Raw genomic sequence first — 21,166 nt, 5'->3', positions numbered from 1 at the left:
ATAAAAGGCAAAATGCGACCTTGTACCCAAAGCACATGTGCTGTCTGCTGTGAATTGCTTGATTCACTGTGAAAGAGTCTCCCTTTTGTTCTCAGAAACGTATCATCTTAAATTTTACACTCCCTTTTTATCCACCTGTAGATGCAAATGTTTCTATACTCCCCCTATCATCTCCATCCCTGAGGTTATCACAGATTAGAGGGCAAAAAAAAAACGCACTCTCGATGACATGTTTTCCAAGCTCATGCAGTCCTCCTGCACTGATTGGGCACAGCTGAATGCATGGTAGCATTCAGTGGCAGAGTCCAAGAAAGCATGAAGTGAGCACGATGAGAAGAGGGAGGATGCAATGCTGAGGCTAATGGGGGAGCAAACGGACATGCTCAGGCATCTGGTGGAGCTGCAGGAAAGCCAACAAGAGCACAGACCGCCACTGCAACCACTATACAACCGCCTGCCCTCCTCCCCAAGTTCCATATTCTCCTCACCCAGACGCCCAAGAACACGGGAGTGGGGAGGCTCCGGGCACCCAGCCACTCCACCCCAGAGGATGGCCCAAGCAACAGAAGGCTGTCATTCAAACAGTTTTGATTTGTAGTGTGGCTACAATAATGCATGGTTTCACAACAATAGTGACTTTATTTTCTTTGCCAGCTGTGATCGAAGGGGGGAGGGTGGTTGGCTTACAGGGAATTAAAATCAACAAAAGGGGCGGGTCTGGATCAAGGAGAAACACACCCAACTGTCACACCGTAGACTGGCCAGTCATGAAACTGGTTTTCAAAGACTCTCTGATGTGCAGCGCACCTTCCTGTACTCTTCTAATCGCCCTGGTGTCTGGCTGTTCAAAATTGACAGCCAGGTGATTTGCCTCAACCTCCTACCCTGCCATAAATATCTTCCCCTTACTCTCACAGATATTATGGAGCACACAGCAAGCAGTAATAACAATGGGAATATTGGTTGCACTGAGATCTAATCTAGTCAGCAAACAGTGCCAGCAAGCTTTTAGATGTCCAAAGGCACATTCTAGCACCATTCTGCACTTGCTCAGCCCATAGTTGAACTGCTCCTTGCTACTGTCCAGGCTGCCTGTGTATGGCTTCATGAGCCATGGGAGCAAGGGGTAGGCTGGGTCTCCAAGGATAACTGTTGGCATTTCAACATCCCCAACGGCAATTTTCTGGTCTGGGAAGTAAGTCCCTTCTTGCAGCTGCTCAAACAGCCCAGAGTTCCTAAAGATGCGAACGTCATGCACCTTTCCCAGCCATCCCTTGTTGATGTAGGTGAAACGTTCCTTGTGATCCACCAGTGCTTGCAGCACCATTGAGAAGAGTCCCTTGCGGTTTACGTACTGGTTGGCAAGGTGGTCCGGGAGCAGTCAGGCATTGCAAGCTTCCACAAGACTATTGCCACTCACTTCTCAACTGCCAGGGCAGCTCTCATCTTGGTATTCCTGCGCTTCAGGGTGGGGAAAAGCAACTCACAGAGTTCCAGGAAAGTGGCCTTATGCACGCGAAAGTTTCGCAGCCACTGGGAATCATCCCATACCTGCAAGACTATGCGGTCCCACCAGTCTGTGCTTGTTTGCCGAGCCTAGAATCGGCGTTCCACTGTATCATCCAACCCCACTGCCACCATGATGTCCCAATTGCCACAGCCCATGCTTTCAGGAATGTCTCTGTCCATGTCCTCCTCATAATCGTCCTCGTGCTGCCATCTCTTAGCCAGGTTCTGCACATACTGCAGTATAATGCACAAGGTATTTACAATGCACGCAACAGCAGTGGTGAGCTGAGCGGGCTCCATGCTTGCCTTGCTATGGTGTCTGCATGGGTAACCCCGGAAAAAAGGCCTCAAAATGATTGTCTGCAGTTGCTTTCACAGAGGGAGGGAAGGGAGACTGACGACATGTACCCAAAACCACCAGTGACAATGTTTTTGCCCCATCAGGCATTGGGAGCTTAACCCAGAATTCCAATGGGCAGCGGAGACTGCGGGAACTGTGGGATAGCTTCCCACAGTGCACCGCTCCATGATTAGATGCTAGCCACGGTAGTGAGGACGCATTCTGCCGACTTAATGCACTTAGTGGGGACATACACAATCGACTGTATAAAATCAATTTCTAAAAATAGACTTCTATAAAATCGACCTAATTTCACAGTGTAGACATACCCATAGTAACCACGCAGCAGCATAGAAATAATCAAATACATAAGAACAGATCAACTCAGCCACCTCTTGCTTTATTGTTTGAAATTTCAGTTCTGCAGCAGAATGTATTAATAGAAGAAAATTGAGTTGTTTTTATTTTGTAAAAATATTTCCATTCATCGTGGGCTTGGTAACTTCCCCTGGGCTAATCCACAAAATTTGGGGCCTAAACTATTTGATTGTCCCTTTTAATCTGTGTGGCCAAAATGCAGCTAACTGGCAGAAACAGATATATGTGATGTAACACTTTGCTTTTTGAAATTGCAGTTTGTTATCTGAGATTAAGCATGGATCTTCTTCCCAAACAGATTTTTGCAGCTGACCTTGACAGTGGGCTAAATGGAGAAATTGAGTATTCAATTTTATCTGGTAATGAAAACAAAACATTCCTGATTGATTCAACAAGGGGGATTTTAGCAACTAATGCAATCCTGAATCACGAAGACATTTCATCATACAGGTTGTGTACAGTGTCTGCATAAAATATATATTGTTGCTAATTGTGTTTACCTCAAATTGATATTGCTCATGCTGTCTGTCTTAGGGTTTTATACTGCTGCCCATCTCTGTCTATTGGGAACACCCACCATGTAAACTCAATAGCAATAGTGAATGTTATCACAGAGTACTTCTCTGTTTTTGGAGTAAAAACATAACCTTGTTAAATCAGCTAGAGCACACACTGACACAAAAGCACAATAGATCTTTCAAGATACCCTGTTTACGTTGACATATGGCCATGTGTGCAGGGGCAGGAATTGAATGTCAAGAAAGGTCATTCAGAATTACTCTTTTCTGTTCTTCAGCACTGTGGTCTTTTTTTTTTTTTGGTAAAAGAAGCCATTTTTAATACAAAAGAGGAAGAGATTTTTAAGAGACATTGTTGGCAGTTTCTTTTACAGTATGGCAGATACGTTTTCAATAGTGAGTGATATAATATTGTAGAATTTCAATGGGATGTGATGAAACAGCATTTCCAGCAGTTCCCACAGCTGCCTTCTTCTCTAGAATCCCAGCTTTCATTTTGAGAAAAATAGAGTAAGTTTCTAGCTGATATGGTTGGAAAGAATCCAACTGTTCATCGAAGTGTGTAAGAAAGAAAAGGTAGCATCATATAAAGAAGGTCTACACAGTCTGCTCTGAAAGACTGTTCATTTTGGTGTCATGAATGGATGGATGCAGGAAAGAATACCACCACTTACTTTTTCTCCCCAGTCAAGAAGCCGCCAAGCCCAAGGAGCCCACCTAGGCCTTTGTGCTACACTGAGGGGAAGCCAAGCCCAAGGAGCCATGCAGAGGTCATGGGTATATTTGGACCCTAGTCAGGGTGAGCCAAGCTCAGAGATCATTCATGGCATGATCCTGCTTTGAACAACTATGCCAACTACTGAGAATAGTGTCTTATTTCGGTACCTCAAGTGGGAGAAGTTTGGAAGATTACCATGAACATTCTTTTTTCAGTTCAACCCCTGCATGAAAGTACATTAAAGTCCATTGTGAAGTCTTTTCAGACAAATTCCCACTTCATTTAATAGGAAGTTTGCTTTCACATGGACAATAGGAGTGATCCCTTACGGCAGTAAGAACATTTCCTTGATTTCCACTTAATTAGCAAGAATTGTACAGCCAGTTTCCCTGCATAAACCCAGTTACAGCAGTATCAACATAAAGAGAACACTGCTAATCCCAGAAATAGCAATGTGTTGACTGCTATAGTTAAGGTTGAATTTGTTCTTAATTCTGCTTTGACTATTGTTACCTGGGTTCTATCCATGTGGAAGGTACTAGAATTTTCATCTATAAGCCTTTTTGTACTTAGTTTTGTTGTGTTTCTCCTGCAACTCCCAGATTCATAATCAAGTGAACTTGACTCTTACATTACAAATCATGCCATAATTAGAATTACAAGGTAAAGAAAGCATGCAAGTAAAGATATGTCAATTGTTTAGCATAGCAAACCAGTTTTATATACTACAGTTCTCTAAGAAATTAAATTACTGTATATTGTATCATTGAAATTGTGACTTTTTTCATATGGCTCTAGCACCAGCTAATGCATATACAAGTTCTCTTTTCCTACTGGGCCTCAGATTTTTAATTATCCAGTCAGAATTTAGAAAACGACATCAACTGTATTACCAGAATGTGACTTTTTAAAAATATCAGTATAATTATGGCAATAGTCTCCTATAGGAATGATTTTGTGTGAACATAATGCCCAGAATATTTCATTTAATTTATTTTTCATTTTCTCCTGAGCCAAGAGTATCCGCCATTATTTTTAATGTATCTACAATAGTAGAAAGATTTAGTTTGCTGAAATAATACTTTAAAAGGGTATTTGAAATGAATCTTCTAAAGGAAATTCTCAGTTAATGAAGCATTCATGTTGTTAATGTAATGATACCTACTTGTGTCCTTAAATGTGAATTTGCTTTTATTTAGTATTTAAATCAGAACCATAACATTCTTTTAATGTAAATTCTGTTTGATGTTTGTTTATATATCATTTCATTCTTAATAATCTGTGGTTTCTTATTTGTAGTAAAAGGAATCAGAAGAGCAACAGAAACTGTTCTAAAAAATGTTTTTCTGACTTTTTTTTTAAATGTTTTTCAAAATGGCCCAATTACATTTTTTCCTCTCAAAATTTGAAAACAGTTGCTTGTTTCAGCTAAATCAGACATTTTCATCCCCTAGAATTTCTAAGTCCTTTGAAATAGAGGGTTTTAATAAAAGTGTTGACAGAACCTTAATTTTAATGTCTGGGCTGAGATGATTTTATGAGATTTTTTTTTCCATTGAAAATTATTATTTTTAGTAAAACATTTCCATGTGTACCTTGAAAATATTCATTCTCGACCAGCTAGGCTTTCTGTATGGAATTACATAGATGGTTACCAACTGAATACAAGTCTGTAATTCAAGTTTTGTGTTCTGCTGGTGTCATAAACAGCAAGAAAATTCAGAGTACAGCATGTGTGGTTCATGATGGCAGTAGAATCCACAGCTTGAATTACAGCTTTGGTGTTCAGTATTGTCAGGTGAACATTAAGAAAGTCACTATTTATTTGTCCCTTTCATCAGAAAGTGCTTGTAAGATGACGGAAGAGTTTAACTCTTCAAACTCAACGAGGGAGACAGAGAAAGTGCTGCTTGCCATTTAAATGTTTATACTATATAAAACATTTGACATTGCTAAGCCCCTGCAGTGTATATACCTTTGTTTAGTCTGACCTTCTGACCACATCTTTTTTTTTTAAAGGAGTTATAGAACAATCCATGGAGCTGAATTAGATTCAACCCTAAATTCCCTTTCTGGGGATTTTCTTTTTATCCATCTTTGTTTATAATAAGCAATTTGATCTTGATTGTATAGAAGTTAATTCTGAGAAACAATGTCAGGAGCAAATTTCTTTTTATGATTTTTTGTTTGATTGGATCACTGCTTTCTTTGTTACATTGTCTAGGAAAATGAAAGTAATGTTAGAAGAATCGACAGCAGTTCCTTGTCCAGGTGTTTAATGAAGACCTAAAAGTAGATGCTTGTTTTATATGCTGATGGGAAAACCCTGGCCTCATTGAAGTCCATAGGAATTCTTTCATTGACTTAAATGGGGCCAGAATTTCACCCTGAGTTTTTAGGGTGACTGTCTAGTCAATCCTACAGCAGTTGTTACATTGTTTCATTGGGTTCAGTATGTCTTTGTCACCTAGGTCCCCTTGGACTTTGTTCTTTCAACCTTCAAAAAATAAAATTGTAGTCACTCATTTGTATATTGGAAATTAAAATGTGATTTTGGCAATGGCAAGAAGAAAGGTAAGACATATTAGCTAATCTCATCGTTTTTCATTTTCGTTTTGTACGTTTGAAATCAGTGTTGAATAATTCTATTATTTCTGGCTACGTGTGACAACTGTGACTTCCTTTCAATACTAGGTTAGTTGTGCAAGTTGCTGATAGAGGAACCCCCAGCCTTTCTGCTACAAGCATAGTAACGATACAGGTAGTCGACGTTAATGACAATACCCCAACAATCCAACCACTAGGCAAAGTGGGAGTCTCTGAAAGTAAGTGTGACGGTGCAGAAAAGTGTTACTGAGTCAAGGGAATGTCAGATCAAGATATTACCTTTCATTTTGATTTGTAACAAAATGTTTTAGTGGAAGAAATCTCAAAAAATCATGGCAATATTAACAGAAATATTGAAGCAAATATGATCTGCTTTTGCTTTCAAAGGCATGATTCTTAATCTTTGGACATTATATTTAGGAACAGTTCGGAGCCAAAATACTGGAAATGTTAAAAAAAAAAATACAGCTGTGGTATATTCTCTGTGGACTCCAGGCTCAAATTCCACAGATGTCTTAAATTTATCTATTTTTTTTAATAGAAAAAAATGCTGTTAAAGCCAATGCTGTGAAAAAAATCTTTGGAATTTTATTATTTTGAAGGAAACATTTTCTTTCCATAATATGAGACCTTTCTTTAGAAACATTCAGCAGCATGGCCTAGTATGGAGCATGGAGATTGGAGTTCTTGAGTTCTAATGCCAGCTCAGCATCTGACTTCTTATGTGACCTTGGACCACTTAGGCCAAACTTTTCTAACTTGTATGTGTCATGTTGGGCACTTCTGACACTATCTAAGCACCTAAATAAGTAGCCTGATTTTCAGAAATGCTGCGCATCCACAGCTCCTGTTGACAGAGTGTATCAAAGTTGTACTTTTTCATGTGGATGTAAGTCAGGCCACTTCTATTTAGATATCTAAGTTTAGCACCAAATTTGAGAATGTTGGCCTTAAACTATCTAGTCCTCATTTCCCAAACTCATGGAAGGGCCCGTTGAGCCCTCAGGATCTTGTGTCCTGTACCAACTTTTGCTGAAGATCTCATGTCCACTGACCATTACCTCATCCAGGAGAGCCTAGGATTTGCATGCCCTGATTCCACAAAGACAAAAGGATACTTATGCTTTACCCAAATATTCTGACAAAAGTTGCATCTGGGCTTATCTACACTTGAACTGCTACCGTGGTGCAGCTGAGCCACTATAACACTTCAGTGTAGACACTCATGATAGCAAAAGGAGGGGTTCTCTTGTCAGTGTAGTTAATGCACCTCCTCAAGAGATGGTAACTGCGTCGACAAAAGAATTCTTCCATCCATCTACCACTGTCTACTCCCAGGGTTAGGTCAGCTTAACTATGTCACTCAGGTTGTGGATTTTTCACACCCCTAAGTGACATAGCTGGGTCAACTTAAATTTTGAATGTAGACCTGGCCTCAGGCTTTCCTCTCAATAAGTCACTATCCCCTATTTGAGCAATTCATAGGAAACTCTATGTAGAAAATTATATACTTTCCTGAAGTTGCCCTTGAAGGAGTAGTCTTTGTGGGATACAACAGGGCTGAAAGTCTAAAATAAAATACAAGTTAAAGGTCACGCTTCTGAGGAATGAAGCAGGGTTACTGTAGCTCCTGATATTTGCTTTATATAGCATGCCCATATCTTGCTCTTATTCTAAGATATACCAAGATTCTAAGCCAAAATATGCCAAAAATACTGTAAAAATACTATGCATGTAAAATCTAAAATTTATAAAATATATTTCAACTAACTAAAATTTACAAAATGTACTTCAACTAACTATATATACTTCAACTAACTAGATTTATTTTGAACATCACTGTTTCAGATGCCCCACCTGGTTTCGTAGTGACTCAGGTTTCTGCAAATGATGTGGATTTAAGCCCAGCTCTTCTCTACAGCTTTACGGAAGATGGCAACCCGGGAATGAAATTTGCTATTAATCAACACACTGGAGTGATCACACTGGTGAAACCATTAGATTTTGAAGAAACTGCTCAGTATGAGTTGTGGATTAGTGTGTCAGATTCTGTGCATCAAACAGAAGCAGAGCTCACCATCCAAGTTTTGGATGTCAATGACAACCCACCAGTATTTACTCAGTATTCATATCAGGTAAGAAGGTGGCAAATAGAGACACCATATGTATAAATGCTCTTGAAAGATGTATATGACCTCTTAGGAGAGGGAGGATCTCTGTCTATCCACCAAACTACTACAGCATCGGCAGGGACAGCACTTCAGGTACACCTCAATCTGACCTAGAGGGGCTAGTTACATTTCCAAGCTTTTTCATTCTCTAGACTCATTGTTGAGACTGCCCAGAAGAGTGCCAGTTAGTGCTATTTTTTTTATGGTGTAAATATCCATAATAAATTTGATTGAGACCACCACACTCTGTTCATATAGGCCACCAAGCAGCCAGCAACTGGTAATAACTGTTGGTTAATATTGTCTTCTGCTGGATTTGAATAGGGATCAAGAGAGAGAAATCTTTCTATGTCCCTTTTATCTTCTATGTTTGCAGAATGGTTTAGGGAAACACTAAACACTATGCAAGATTTTTAACTGAAGGAAATAAGTATTGTTCAATCAACTACATATAAACCAACTGAGTTTCTGGCCCAAAGATTGTGATTTTGATGCGTTTCTTGGACAGTAAGATTACACAGCTCCCCTGCACTCAAAGTATAAAAGCACATCTCATTACCTGTTCATTGCACTGAAATTTTTACCCCTTCTATTCTCAGGTTTTCATTTTTATTCTGTATATGGATTTAAATGCATATAATCCATGTATTAAAGTGATTTTAACTAGATGTGTAACAGCTGAAGTTATGAGGGAGATAGTTGCTGTATCATATAAACATTAGAAGTTTGATTGAAAAGGTTAAAGGAAATTTTGATAATAAAAATAGTGCATGTGGGCTTCAAATAATGGAAATACATGAAAGAGGAAAATGCTTCCTTGTTTTCCAATATTCTGTGAAGAAAGTAAGCAGTTCACAAAAACTAAATTATAACAGTGATCTGTTGATTATTAAGTTCTGTGGCACTTGGATTTTTAGAGCATATAACAATCTTTTAAGGGACCAGGACAATATATGGTCAACTGAATAATTCAAAATAGGCCTCAGAACTCTATTCCATGTACTAAAAACAAGATATCCATGGAAGGGAAACTAAATTGAGCTGCAATATTGTGAGAAGCCTTGCTTCCATTAGTGTTTTGTTGCAGTGAGAGACATTTTAAACTCTCTAACTCACTGAACTACTTCAGAAGAAATAATGGTCAGAATGAAATCTCAAATAGATAATTTTACTTTAAAAATATAGTTCACTCTGAATCTTGGACTGGTTGCCAGCATTGTTTTAGTATCTCAGCCCTATTAGCTTTTTTAAGCTTAAGGAAATCGGGAGGTGAAACCTTTCGCGAAGCTCGGAACTGTATTTGTTTTCTATAATCAAATCAACAAAAATGTAACTTGCTGTGTCCAAGACCTTTTATGTTACTCTTATCAAACATTTCACTTTTGGTTACACTTCAGGTGACCGTGCCTGAGCTCGCTCCTGTAGGTACTTCTGTCCTGACTGTCTCTGCTATAGACAGAGATTCAGAGCATAATGGAATTATTTCCTACAAAATGTTGTCGTCTTATGAGGGATTTTCAATTGATCACAAAAATGGTGAGTTTGTTACACAATTTATTATGAAGTGAAAATTCGTATTCCATTGCCAAATGTTATTATTGGTGATCAGAGTTCTGCATGCCTTTCATGCCTGCAGTCCTCTGTTTATCCATAAGTAAAGGGCACCTGAAGGAGTCACAGTGCACACTCCTTTAGTGTACTTCTGCCATAGCAGAGGGGAAATAAGGTGATTGACTGACTGCTTATGAGAGCTGAGAAACTGATGGCATCTGGGAGTATAGCACTCGATTTATCCACATAGCTACTGTGAACCTCAGCCAGAACTTATGTGAAGCAAAGGTGATGGAAGTAGTGCTGCTGAAAGCTAAAGAACTGATAGCACTAAAGACTGAAGTCCTTTGTCTATCCTCAGGCTAGGTACAAAGCTACTAGTCTCAGCATCCTGTAGACTATTCCTCTACCATGATTTAAAATGAAAGCTACCGTAACTCTTGCATTAAGTTTAAGCTGATTTGGTGTTCATGCTTAATCAATATCTTCTAAGTGCCAGTTGTACTACTTATATTTACAATGAGGCTTGTGTGCAGTGTTTGTGCTCAGGTCTAATGTTTCTGAAGACTGGAACAGCTAGTACTATACATGACTTGTGTTATGTAGTAATTGTCAATGGAATTTATAACTAAGGTTTTTAACACAAGAAAGGCCTCTCTGAAGAATATCATTCTCTTCAGAAACTAGCATCTAAATCTGCTAATGTCTCTTGTGTGTATTTGTTTATACAGAAAAATTCTTGCCACTATATATTTTAAATGGATTTTGGAGATAGCCATTAGAGCTGACTGTATACTGTAAAAACAGCATGGGGCCACTTATTCAATTTGAGTGCATTCAAATCACTTATATTACTTGCTGCCCTTCAAGTGGCTCTGCATATTCCCACTCGGTACTGCAGTGCATTGCCATAGAACCTTCTTCTAGAAGTATCAGCTAGAGTGCTCTCATGTGCCCCCGTCCCTCTCCTCAGTGTCACCAATGATCTGAGGGCAAAGCTATATAAGGCTAGAGCACTCTGTTCCTTCCTACTGTGTGCCTGGAGGGATGTGAAGTTCTCCTGTTTCCTCAGTGTCAGAGGCCTCTTTCTTTTAAAGATAGTTAATGTTAGCTTGTTTTAGTAGTTAGTCAGAATTTTCTTCCCCATTCCAGAGTGTGGCTGAATCGAAGATGCAGTAAAAGCTGGGTATTAAGAGTTTAGCTTCCTGTCCGGCTGTCTTTCCTAGCATCTGACGACCATAAGCGGTTTCTCAAGTGCCTGGGAGAAGGCCACTTGCCTTTTGGGTGTTCAAGCTACCAAACCTTTCTCCAAGAAGATCCAACTCCTCCAGGTCCATTGACACTACCGGCAAGGATAGGAAGACTCCTTTGCAGCTCCTCCTGCTCAAGAAAGCCTTCAAGGCTAGACCCTCTGGATCCATCCAAACCTAAGATTCAAGGTCTAAGGTGCCAGTCACAGTCTGTGTGGGCCCCAGCAGTTCCAAATGGCTGAAGGGTTCCAAGAAACTTCGACCCCTGTCAGTGCCAGACTTAGTTCCTGCAACTCCTTCAGTCAAGCCCCTGAGGTTACCCATCTCCAAACCAAGGGTCACATGGTTGGGATTAGACTGCCCCAGTTCTGGAAGAGAGGTTAGAGACAGTACAGCCACCCTCACTGATATTGTACCTTGTGCTTCGCAGCTATCCAATCCCCATAGAACCCCTGTGGCTGCAAGGCCAGGGCAGTTCTGACTGGCACTTCCAGATCCAGAAAAACGATACGATTGATGTGTTAGAACATGGGCTATCAGCACCTTTGGTTCCAGCTGTTGGGGCACTGAAGAAAAAGAGACATAGGAGCAAGACAGCCACTGTTAGCCATGCCAGTTCCCAGGCATCAGAACTATCAGATCCATCCAGTTCTGCAAAGGGTGCTTTGATTTCGATGCAGAGACCTGTTTCACCTCCAGCTTCAGTAGTCAGGGAGATGAACTAGATGTATCATCCGATCCCATGTTGTCCAATTCTTCAAATCAGCTGTCAGTTCCTGCTCTGGTTCCTGTGTTGGTTCTGACTACATTCTTGGTTTTGGGAAACTCTGTCACCATGGCAGCCCAAGTCCACCTTTCAGCTCCAGTTCATGTGTTTCATCCAAGTGTGAAGTGCAAGATTTCTAAACGGAGGTATGTTTTCCCAGTTCCAAGTTCTTCTTCTTCTTCATCTCCTGTTAGGAAGAAGAGGCCAGAAGCAGTGGCTGTTTTTCCTCTTGAACACTGTAGCCTTTCTCCTCATAGGACTTCTACAGGGTCTCTACAGAGAGCTGGATCTACATTCCTCACTTCGGATCCATTATCCCCGATGCACTCTATCTCAGAGAAGGCTAGAGAAAGAATGCAGAGACCAGTGGTTTGCTTTCTACCACCCTTTAATCTGTCTCCTTTAGGCATGTTGCCAAACCCCAGTTACTGGGGAGACTGGCCGTCCTGGAGCCCTTTGCTTTATTGTGGACCACCTCATGATTTTTTCAGTTATCCTCTACATAGATGGAAAGTTAATGTTTCATCTACTAAGCAACTGGCAGTCCAGAGCTCCTTGGATCCAACTCCTCCAGATCCATCGACACTACAGACAGTGATGCCTGAAATACTGTCGGAGGAGGAAGAAAGAGAGGTAGAGTCCCCCTTTTTGACCAGGAGAATTTAGAAACAGACTATGAACCTGACTTATCAATAGGTGAACACTGGGAGGTGGCTTCAGCCTCCTCGTCTTCTGACACCAGTGCACAATTCCACAATTTGGTGAATCATATGGTATTCACTCTGACACTACCTGCTGTGCCAGTGGAAGAGACTTCACACCCAGCATTTGATGTCCATGGTGTTACTTCTAGGAGTGGAATATCCCTACTCATTTTGGTTGATTTGCCACAGCTGGCTAAATTCATGTGGTCTGCTCTTGCTTCTTGTCAACCTGTCTCCAAAAAAGCTGACAAGTTGTATCAAATATCCTCTGAGAGATTTTCTTACTTTCATACCTGTCTGAGAGATGTAACTCACTGGTCGTGGCTGCTGTCAGTAACAGGGCAAGATCTTGACAACCCCAGCCACCCAAGCTGATAAGGAGGGGGAAAAGATTGACTCCTGGTGAGAACGGTGTTCTCTTCATTGTTCCTTTGTATTAGGCTGGCGAATTATCAGGAGCTCATGGTCCTCTACCAATTCCATTTCAGGGAGAAGATTACATTCTTTTTACAGGACTTACCTGATGACAGAAGAAGGGTTGGCAAATGCCATTTTAATGGAGGGTCAAAATGTAGCCAAGCACTTCCCCAGGGTTCCTGTGACACTCTGGCCACTGCTGGCAAAGCATTGGTGTCTGTTGTGACCATCAGGAAGCTTTGCTTCATTCTTTCTCTCTAGCGCTAGGCACTAGACTTAAGCTGTAGGATCTCCCTTTTGAAAGGGAGGGTCTTTTGAGCGAAAAGACAAATTACTGGAAAAACTAAAGGACATGAGATTGACAGCCCTCTTTCTGGGTTTGATTCCCTCTGCTAGGAGGAGGCCCTCTACTCCTTTCTGGTACCAGAGGGAGTCCTATCCCCATTCTTCATTGTCGTACATCTCATCGAGTAAAAGATGCCCACAGTACCAGCATCCTGCAGTTTTCCAGAGTCAGCATAGAAAGAGGCCTTTCTAATCCATATTTAAATCTAAACAACCTCCTTCCATGTCAGAATCTTTGTTGCGAAGCAGCAAGATTCAGTTTTGATGGGACTATCAAGAGTCAGGAGCTAGTTATTCAAGTCCAATCTACCCCTTTTTTTGGAGACGGCTAGCCCACTTTATCAATGTATGGAGGTAGATTACATCAGATCTGTGGGTCCTAAAGATTGTAGAAAGGGACTATGCCATATAATTCAAACAACTGCCCTCCCTCCACACAGATTCCCTTACCCTTACCCTATTCTGCTTGCAGAAGTAGAAAAATGGCTCCTGATAGGACGGTGTCCAAATACCTGAGGGATCAGGGCTTTTATTCCTGTTACTTTCTGGTGCAGAAGAACAACGATGGGTTTTTGTCCAATACTAGATGTAAGGTACTTGAACAAATATGTTCGGAAGTCTTGTTTCTGTATGCTGACTTTGGCCTCCCTAATCCACTTTGCTATTTGTCCGGGATTGGTTTATGATTCTTGATCCAAATGACACATATTTTCATATATTGATTCATCACACTCATCGCAAGTACCTTCTTTTCTTGGCAGCAGGACACTATTTCCAGTATCAGGCACTTCCATTTAGCTTCTCCATGGTGCCCAGAGTTTTTATAAAGTGCCTCTCTGCGGTAGCGGCTCATCTGAGGAATCAGGGTACTTTTGTTTACCTCTGTTTGGGTGATTGGCTACTGAAGGCTGTTCTGTGTGAGGTCTTATTAAGTCATATTGTCTTTACAACCAACCTTTTCTCAGACCTGGGGCTCTAAATCTCCCAGAGTCAGTTCTTTGCCTTCCCTTTACAGGTTGTGTACTGGACTCTGTGGTGGGAGAGCCTTTTTACCACAGGACACATTTCTCAAATTAAACCAGTATCTATTGAAAATTCAGCAGTGTCCCACTCAAAGAGTAAAATTCTTCCGAGGTCTGATGGGCCTTATGGAGCCACTACTTGCAATTAAGCAGTCTGTAACCTAGCCTCCTGGCTAGGGCATACAGCACACACAGTCGAGGGGCTTGCAGTCTTTGGGTGGGGCAAGCCACAGACAGGTCACAAGCCTTCCAGCCTACAGGGAGTATGCCACCACTCGAGTGCTGGGGCTGGTGACAGGGAAGTAGGGGGACCCAGGCCTACCCTACTCCACCGGATCCCAGTCCAGGGCCCTAACAGCGGCAGGGGATCCCGCCACTAAGGTAGCAGGGTTCCTGCAAAAAACATGCTGACTCGTGTGGCAACAGCACAACCTGACTAATGTCTGGTTCCCCTGGGTTACTTCCTACCACAGTCCACTGGTGTGGCGCCGTAGTCGGCAGGTCCTCAGTCTCCTTGGGGTAGGTGACAGATGGCATTCCCAGCAGCTCCTCTCCACTCTTAGTCTCCTCCTCCAGGGCAGAGCACAGCACAGCTCAGGGTCTGGTCCGGAGTCCTGCAGTGGGCTAGAGACATCTGCGTCCTTCACTGACCCCAGCCCAACTGCGCTAAAGAGCTCACTTCTCACACTTCCTGTCCCGACTCTCTGCTTCTGGTGTGGTGGGTGGGGCTGGCTTGGCTCCTCCCACCAAGGAGAATATAGTGGTTCCTGAATCTCAGGCTCAAAGGGGGGGCCCTCTGCCTCACTACACACTGTAATAGAGGCCCAAATTACATATATATCCCAAATAAAAGAAATAATAAAGACCAAAGAAACTGCTACCATGGCTAAACAACAGAGTTAAAAGAGGTGATTAGAGGAAAAAAGGCATCCTTTAAAAACTGGAAGTCAAATCCTACTGAGGAAAAAAGAAAGAATCATGAACTCTGACAAGTCAAGTTTACAAGTGCAATTAGGCAGACCAAAAAATATTTGAAGAGCAACTAACAAAAGACATAAAGACAAACAAACATTTTTAAAAATACATCAGAAGCAGGAAGCCCGTCAAACAATTAGTGTGACCACTGGATGATCAGGGTGCTAAAGGAACACTCAGGAAAGACAAGGCTGTTGCAGAGGATGTGAGGAAGATCCCCACACCTGTGCCATTCTTTTTAGGTGACAAATCTGAGGAACTGTCCCAGATTGAGGTGATGATAGAGGTGGTTTTGGAACAAATTGATAAATTAAACAATTAAGTCCCCAGGTCCAGATGGTATTCATCCAAGAGTTCTAAACGAACTCAAATGTGAAATTGCAGAACAATTAACTATGGTATGTAACCTATCACTTAAACTAGATGTACCAGATAACTGGCGAATAGCTAATGTGATGCCAATTTTGATAAAAAGGTCCAGAGATGATCCTAGAAATTACAGGCCAATAAACCTAACTTCAGAACCAGGCATATTGATTGAAACTATAGTAAAGAACAGAATTATAAGAAACATAGACAAACACGATTTGTTGGAGAAGAGTCAATATGGCTTTTGTAAAGGGAAGTCATGGCTCACCAATCTATTAGAATTCTTTGACATAATTTCAACACAGTCCTTGAGTTTATATCAGTAGGCCTTTTGTTTGGATTAATTCAGTCTGTCTGTCTCCCTTTTGTGCCTTTAAAATCAGCATTTATTGTTAAAAGTGCATTGTAACATTTTTTTAAACTTTCACTTACCTTTCACGATTGAGCTCACAATTAGGATGCATTTGTATGCCCAGTTATCACAGCAGTGCTTGACTTTGCAACCTTAACAATATTCTTTTATCTTTATATGTAATCTATATCTTTATCTGTATAAAAGCTCCACATACCCACACACACACTACCTTTATATCAGATTGATTTTCAGACCTGGCTATCTATAGTTAAGCTCCTAAATCCATATAGGTACCTAACTTGTTGTGTTCTTCATTTGATTTTGGTTTTTGGTTTTTCAGGGTCAGTATTTACTGCCAAACCAGTGCCACACCTGGGCAAGAGTTCAGTTATTCACCTTCTTATAGAAGCCAAAGACAATGGAGACCCTGCTTTGACTGCTGTTACTTCAGTGGAGATACAGATACAGGATGTAAATAACTATGCACCTCAGTTCACAATGGCACTATACAATGTGAGTGTGAGTGAAGATGCCTCAGTCGGAGGGACTATCCTCACATTTTCAGCCAAAGACTATGATTGGATACATGAAAATACATACATTGAATACTCTATTATAAGCAGCAACACTAATAACCTATTCCATGTGGAAACAAGTGTCATTGAATCAACACCACCTTACAAGATGGTTGGCAACCTTGTTTTGAGTAGTCCGCTGGATAGGGAAACTGCTTCCTCTCACCATGTGATCATTCTTGCATCTGACCGTGGAACACCTCCCCTGAATTCCAGTGCTACTGTTTTGATAACTGTACTAGATGTTAATGATAATCCACCAGTATTTAGCAATCTGGAATATCGCATTCATGTCAGAGAAAATATCCCAATAGGTAGTCATATCACTGTGGTTTCAGCAAATGACTGTGATGCAGGAGCCAATGCAGAGGTCACTTACACTATAATCTCTGGAAATGACAAGGGGCACTTTCGATTAGATGGGAAAACTGGCTCTGTGGATTTGATCAGAACTCTGGATTATGAGGAAACAATTAAATTCACTTTGACTATTCAAGCCTCTGATGGAGGAGTCAATGTAAGAAATGTGGCTTTTTCTGTTGTTTTTGTCAGTGTCCTAGATGACAATGATTATGCTCCACTGTTTTTGTTTCCCAGCCTGAACTGTGTTGTCCATGAAAATCTGCCTGCCTTTTCTTTTGTGTGCACAGTTTATGCACTGGATTTTGATACAGGTCCCTATGGACACCTTACTTACTCAATCCAGTCATCATGTTTGTCTGATCATGGATCTCCTCAAGATCATGACATGTTTTTCATAGACTCTTTGACAGGAGATATACAAACAAAACAAATGCTTGATTATGAAAGTCAGAATAAGTACTGTTTTATAGCCCAGGCAAAAGACAAAGGTGATTCAATAGCCACATTAACAGTTCAGGTAGATGTTGAAGGGACAGATGAATTTGATCCTGTTTTTACCGAAGATCAATATTTTTTTGGTCTCCCTGAGAAAAATGAAGCAGGTCAGCTGGTTGGCAAAGTGGCAGCATCCGATAATGATGCTGGATTGGATGGAGTTATTCACTACTCCCTGTTAAAACCTTCTCCATTCTTTTCGGTAAATCAGAGCAATGGAAATATCTACTTGACTAGAACTTTTCACAGAAAGAAGAGCAGTACCAAAAGGAAAGATGACAACCTTGAATTGTTAGTAAGAGCTCACAGCCCCAAACTGGACTCTAAATCCACTACCTGCACTGTTCTGGTAAATATTTCCAACTCTCCTGAGAATTATTCCATAGCATCTGTAAACATCCTGTCTATTAGCCTTACTATCTCTTTTGTAGTGTTCCTGCTGCTTGCCATCAGCCTTATTGCACTTATTCTGAGATACAAACGAAAAGACATGATAAACTCCTGTATGAAAAGAGAAACATCATCTTCATCAGCTGATTTGAGCTTGACCCATGAAGATAATATTCCTAAGGACTGCCAGAAACTCCAGAGCACTGAAAGTAGTACACTTCCCATGGGCTCCATAACAGAGTGGTTGAGTTTGGTAGGCATCAGAGAAAAGGAAGATATTGGTAACCCCAGCAGGCACTCAGATTCTAGTGGTCATGGCTCAGCAGAAGGGGAAACTGCAGAAGATGAGGAAATCAAAAGGATCAATGAGCATCCATGCAGAAAGGGGTTGGGTTCAGCTTTAAGTGAGCGAGGCTCATGCGTGCCAGACTCAGGAATTCCAAGAGACTCTGACCAGTTATCCTGTCAGTCTGGAGAAACGGATGTGTTCACCGCCACTCAAAATGCAGAGAGCTTCCACACCTTCAAAGATGAAGGAGGAGGAGAAGGCTGTGACCCAAACTATGCCCATAACAAAATTCTGTCCCAAACTCTTCAAAAAATTGGGATAAAAGAGAGAGACATAATGACAGACATCACAAGAGAATACATCTTCATCTCTGATGGCCAGGATTCCCGGTATGGATCACTTGCAACCCTTGTAGCCTCTGATGAGGATCTTAGAGGAAGTTACAACTGGGATTACTTGCTTACCTGGGAACCCAGATTTCAGCCTCTTGCCTCTGTGTTTAATGATATTGCAAAACTAAAAGATGAAAGCTTACAAATTCATAGCTTTCCTAAGGAGAAGAAATCTTTTATTTTCCCTCCTCCCTTGATAACATCAGTAGCTCAACCTGGCATAAGGACAGTGCCACCACATCTGCCAACTATAATATCTGGGCAGGCATTTAAAAAATACCCTTGTTCTCCCCTTATCCATAATCTTAGATACCCTTCACCGGCCATGACTCCCAGTTTTTCTCCTTCTCTGTCTCTACTTACCATGCAGACTCCTACAGCTTCTCCAGTGAGGTCAGATGCAGGACTGACAGGAACATGCCAAACTGGCCAAATTCATGCAACAGAGGAAGAAGTTCAGGTGTAGGTGATTAACCACTGGTAAAATGTTAAAGGAGAATTTGGCTTAAAACATATTTGTTCATTGTTTAATGAGTAAAACAGCATGTCAGAGCTATATCATCAGTATTCATTTTATTTTTTTATGGTTTACAAAAGATAAGATACTTTAGTCATAAACTTTCTCACTATCATGTTTTTTTGCAAAATACGCTCTAAACCTGTGAGAGTTGCCCTTTAATTACCTTTTTCTATCTACTAAAAGCCCTGGTATCTAATGTAAATCACATACCCAGGTGTCTGATAGCTGACTTACCCAAATTACAGGCTATATTGTTTATCATTAAGGATTTCAATGACTCTTCATTGTGATTAATGGTTTATCGCTGAGGATTTCAATTTAAAATGCTGACTGTTGGTGAGGGTTACCTTTAATACCTCTCTGCCTCCCTTAAGCTATTTTTGTGGCAGCTGGAAAGTTGGCTACCTGCGGATTTCTCTTGTGTAGGGGAATCCACTTGGAATGTGGCTGAGGTAGCGTCACCAGTCTCAGGATCAGGGCTGTATAAAGGTTGTATAAAGCCATCTGTGACTCCCCCACTCATCACTGGGACTATGCTGAGTACATCTCAGCTGGTGCAGAAAATCTAGCCCTGTATGTAATATATATCATACATATAACAGCTTATGTGTATATATACACACATACAACCCATGCTGTTTCTGTGTATGTATGTATCGTATCAATAAAACACACATACATATGCTTCTACCATAATTTTAACTCAGAATTGGCACTTGGGGAACAGGACAGGGTGAACTATGGGAAATATGCCTTACAAAGAGTAAGGGTGGCTACCCTTTTGGAATCAGTGGGTATATTATATGTGTAATGGCTTCTGAGCAGCTTTGCCCATGATCACATGTTTGGATCCTTTCTGGATATAAACTGACATTGCTCCTAAGTTATCTGTACACAACATACTGTTCCAAAGAGTATGCAGGCAACAACTGTTTCCAAGAAAAGAAATAGAAAGAAAAGAATCAGAAATGGAGTCAGCCAGAAGCCTGTGCCAGGAAGGGGAAAGCAAAGGAAAGTAGTCATTCTCAATTAATATATGAACAGGGAATTATAAGCTTATGGGCATAGGGCCATGACTGAGAATGCTTTTGGGGTCGTTATATTGGCCACCTCAGGGTTACATAAGCTTCCTTGGACCTTTTTCCAAAGAAGGCAGAGTGTATTTTTTCCATTTTGTCTTGTTACAGGATGCATGTCTGGTTTTTGAAATTTCAAAGTTAATTTATGAACTTTCACACTAAATAGTTTTGGGTTATTCTGGATACTGTAGTTATTTTTTAGCACCCAAATGGGCAGTATTAATTTATGAACTGTGTATTGGTGGGAAATGTATGTACATAAAAATAACCAAAATGTAATGTCATGCTAATAACATGTATAATTGTGTAGCTAAAAATATAATATTTTTAAAAAATAATTTTATGTACTTTTTTACTACTAACAGTTAAAAATTATCCACATAACATACCTCCCATCTGTTAATGTTCTAATGTCTGCTGACCTATTAGGTTCTGATTTGTACGACATGTTAATAGAATGAAATGTGCCCATTGTGGTGTGCAGTTATGTACCGCTACAGTTTCAGGAGGTGTTAATGGCACACAGTGCTCAATTATCTGTCTGTTCAACTCCAAATTAATGTTTTCAGTATCAGTACTCGTGATCAAGTGAGAGTTTGGTGCTCCGAAGAGGAGCAGTGAACATTTTTATTTACATTATGATAGTAGGAATCATCTTTATCCATAGATGATCAGTGGAAGAATAAATATTTTGCACAGCATTATTGTGTTTGATTTTTCATGAAGTGCTGGACACAATACTGCTGCATGCAGGTGACCATTTTTTCCTACTAATATCACTTGTGACAGCTGGAGTGTCGTTCTCTTTAAAAATGTCCAAAACATATAGTGACCACCCAGAAAAGGTAATACGAGAGCTCTATAATAGATACTAGCAATTCAGTAATTAACAATAGTCAGTGTGCACTAGCTGATACACTAGTTAGCTATGTTAGCTAAGAGACCAAGTGGAATGCACATAGAAAATGAACTCATCAGTAAAATCCAGGACAAGTTTGAAGACCTAAAGTACATCTGTTTCCTGTAACCATTCCAGATCAGGCTGTGAAGATTCTCTGTTAGGTATAG

General features: G+C 40.7%; 1 protein-coding gene across 1 annotated transcript in view; it reads left to right on the top strand.

Moving 5' to 3' along the window:
- The window catches only part of DCHS2 (dachsous cadherin-related 2), a 232,076-nt gene extending 211,110 nt beyond the window's left edge, over positions 1-20,966 (top strand). Inside the window, exons 16-20 of the mRNA XM_073343187.2 lie at positions 2,526-2,677; positions 6,158-6,288; positions 7,919-8,205; positions 9,639-9,777; positions 16,336-20,966. Coding sequence (XP_073199288.2) covers positions 2,526-2,677; positions 6,158-6,288; positions 7,919-8,205; positions 9,639-9,777; positions 16,336-18,965 — 3,339 coding nt within the window. The 3' untranslated portion in view covers positions 18,966-20,966. The remainder of the gene's footprint in view (positions 1-2,525; positions 2,678-6,157; positions 6,289-7,918; positions 8,206-9,638; positions 9,778-16,335) is intronic.
- The last annotated feature ends 200 nt before the right edge of the window (positions 20,967-21,166 follow it).

The sequence above is a fragment of the Lepidochelys kempii genome, chromosome 4, assembly GCF_965140285.1.
Source record: "Lepidochelys kempii isolate rLepKem1 chromosome 4, rLepKem1.hap1, whole genome shotgun sequence".
Classification (NCBI taxonomy): Eukaryota; Metazoa; Chordata; order Testudines; family Cheloniidae; genus Lepidochelys; species Lepidochelys kempii.
Note: the sequence above shows the minus strand (reverse complement) of the source record. Positions and strands in the feature narration are given on the sequence as shown.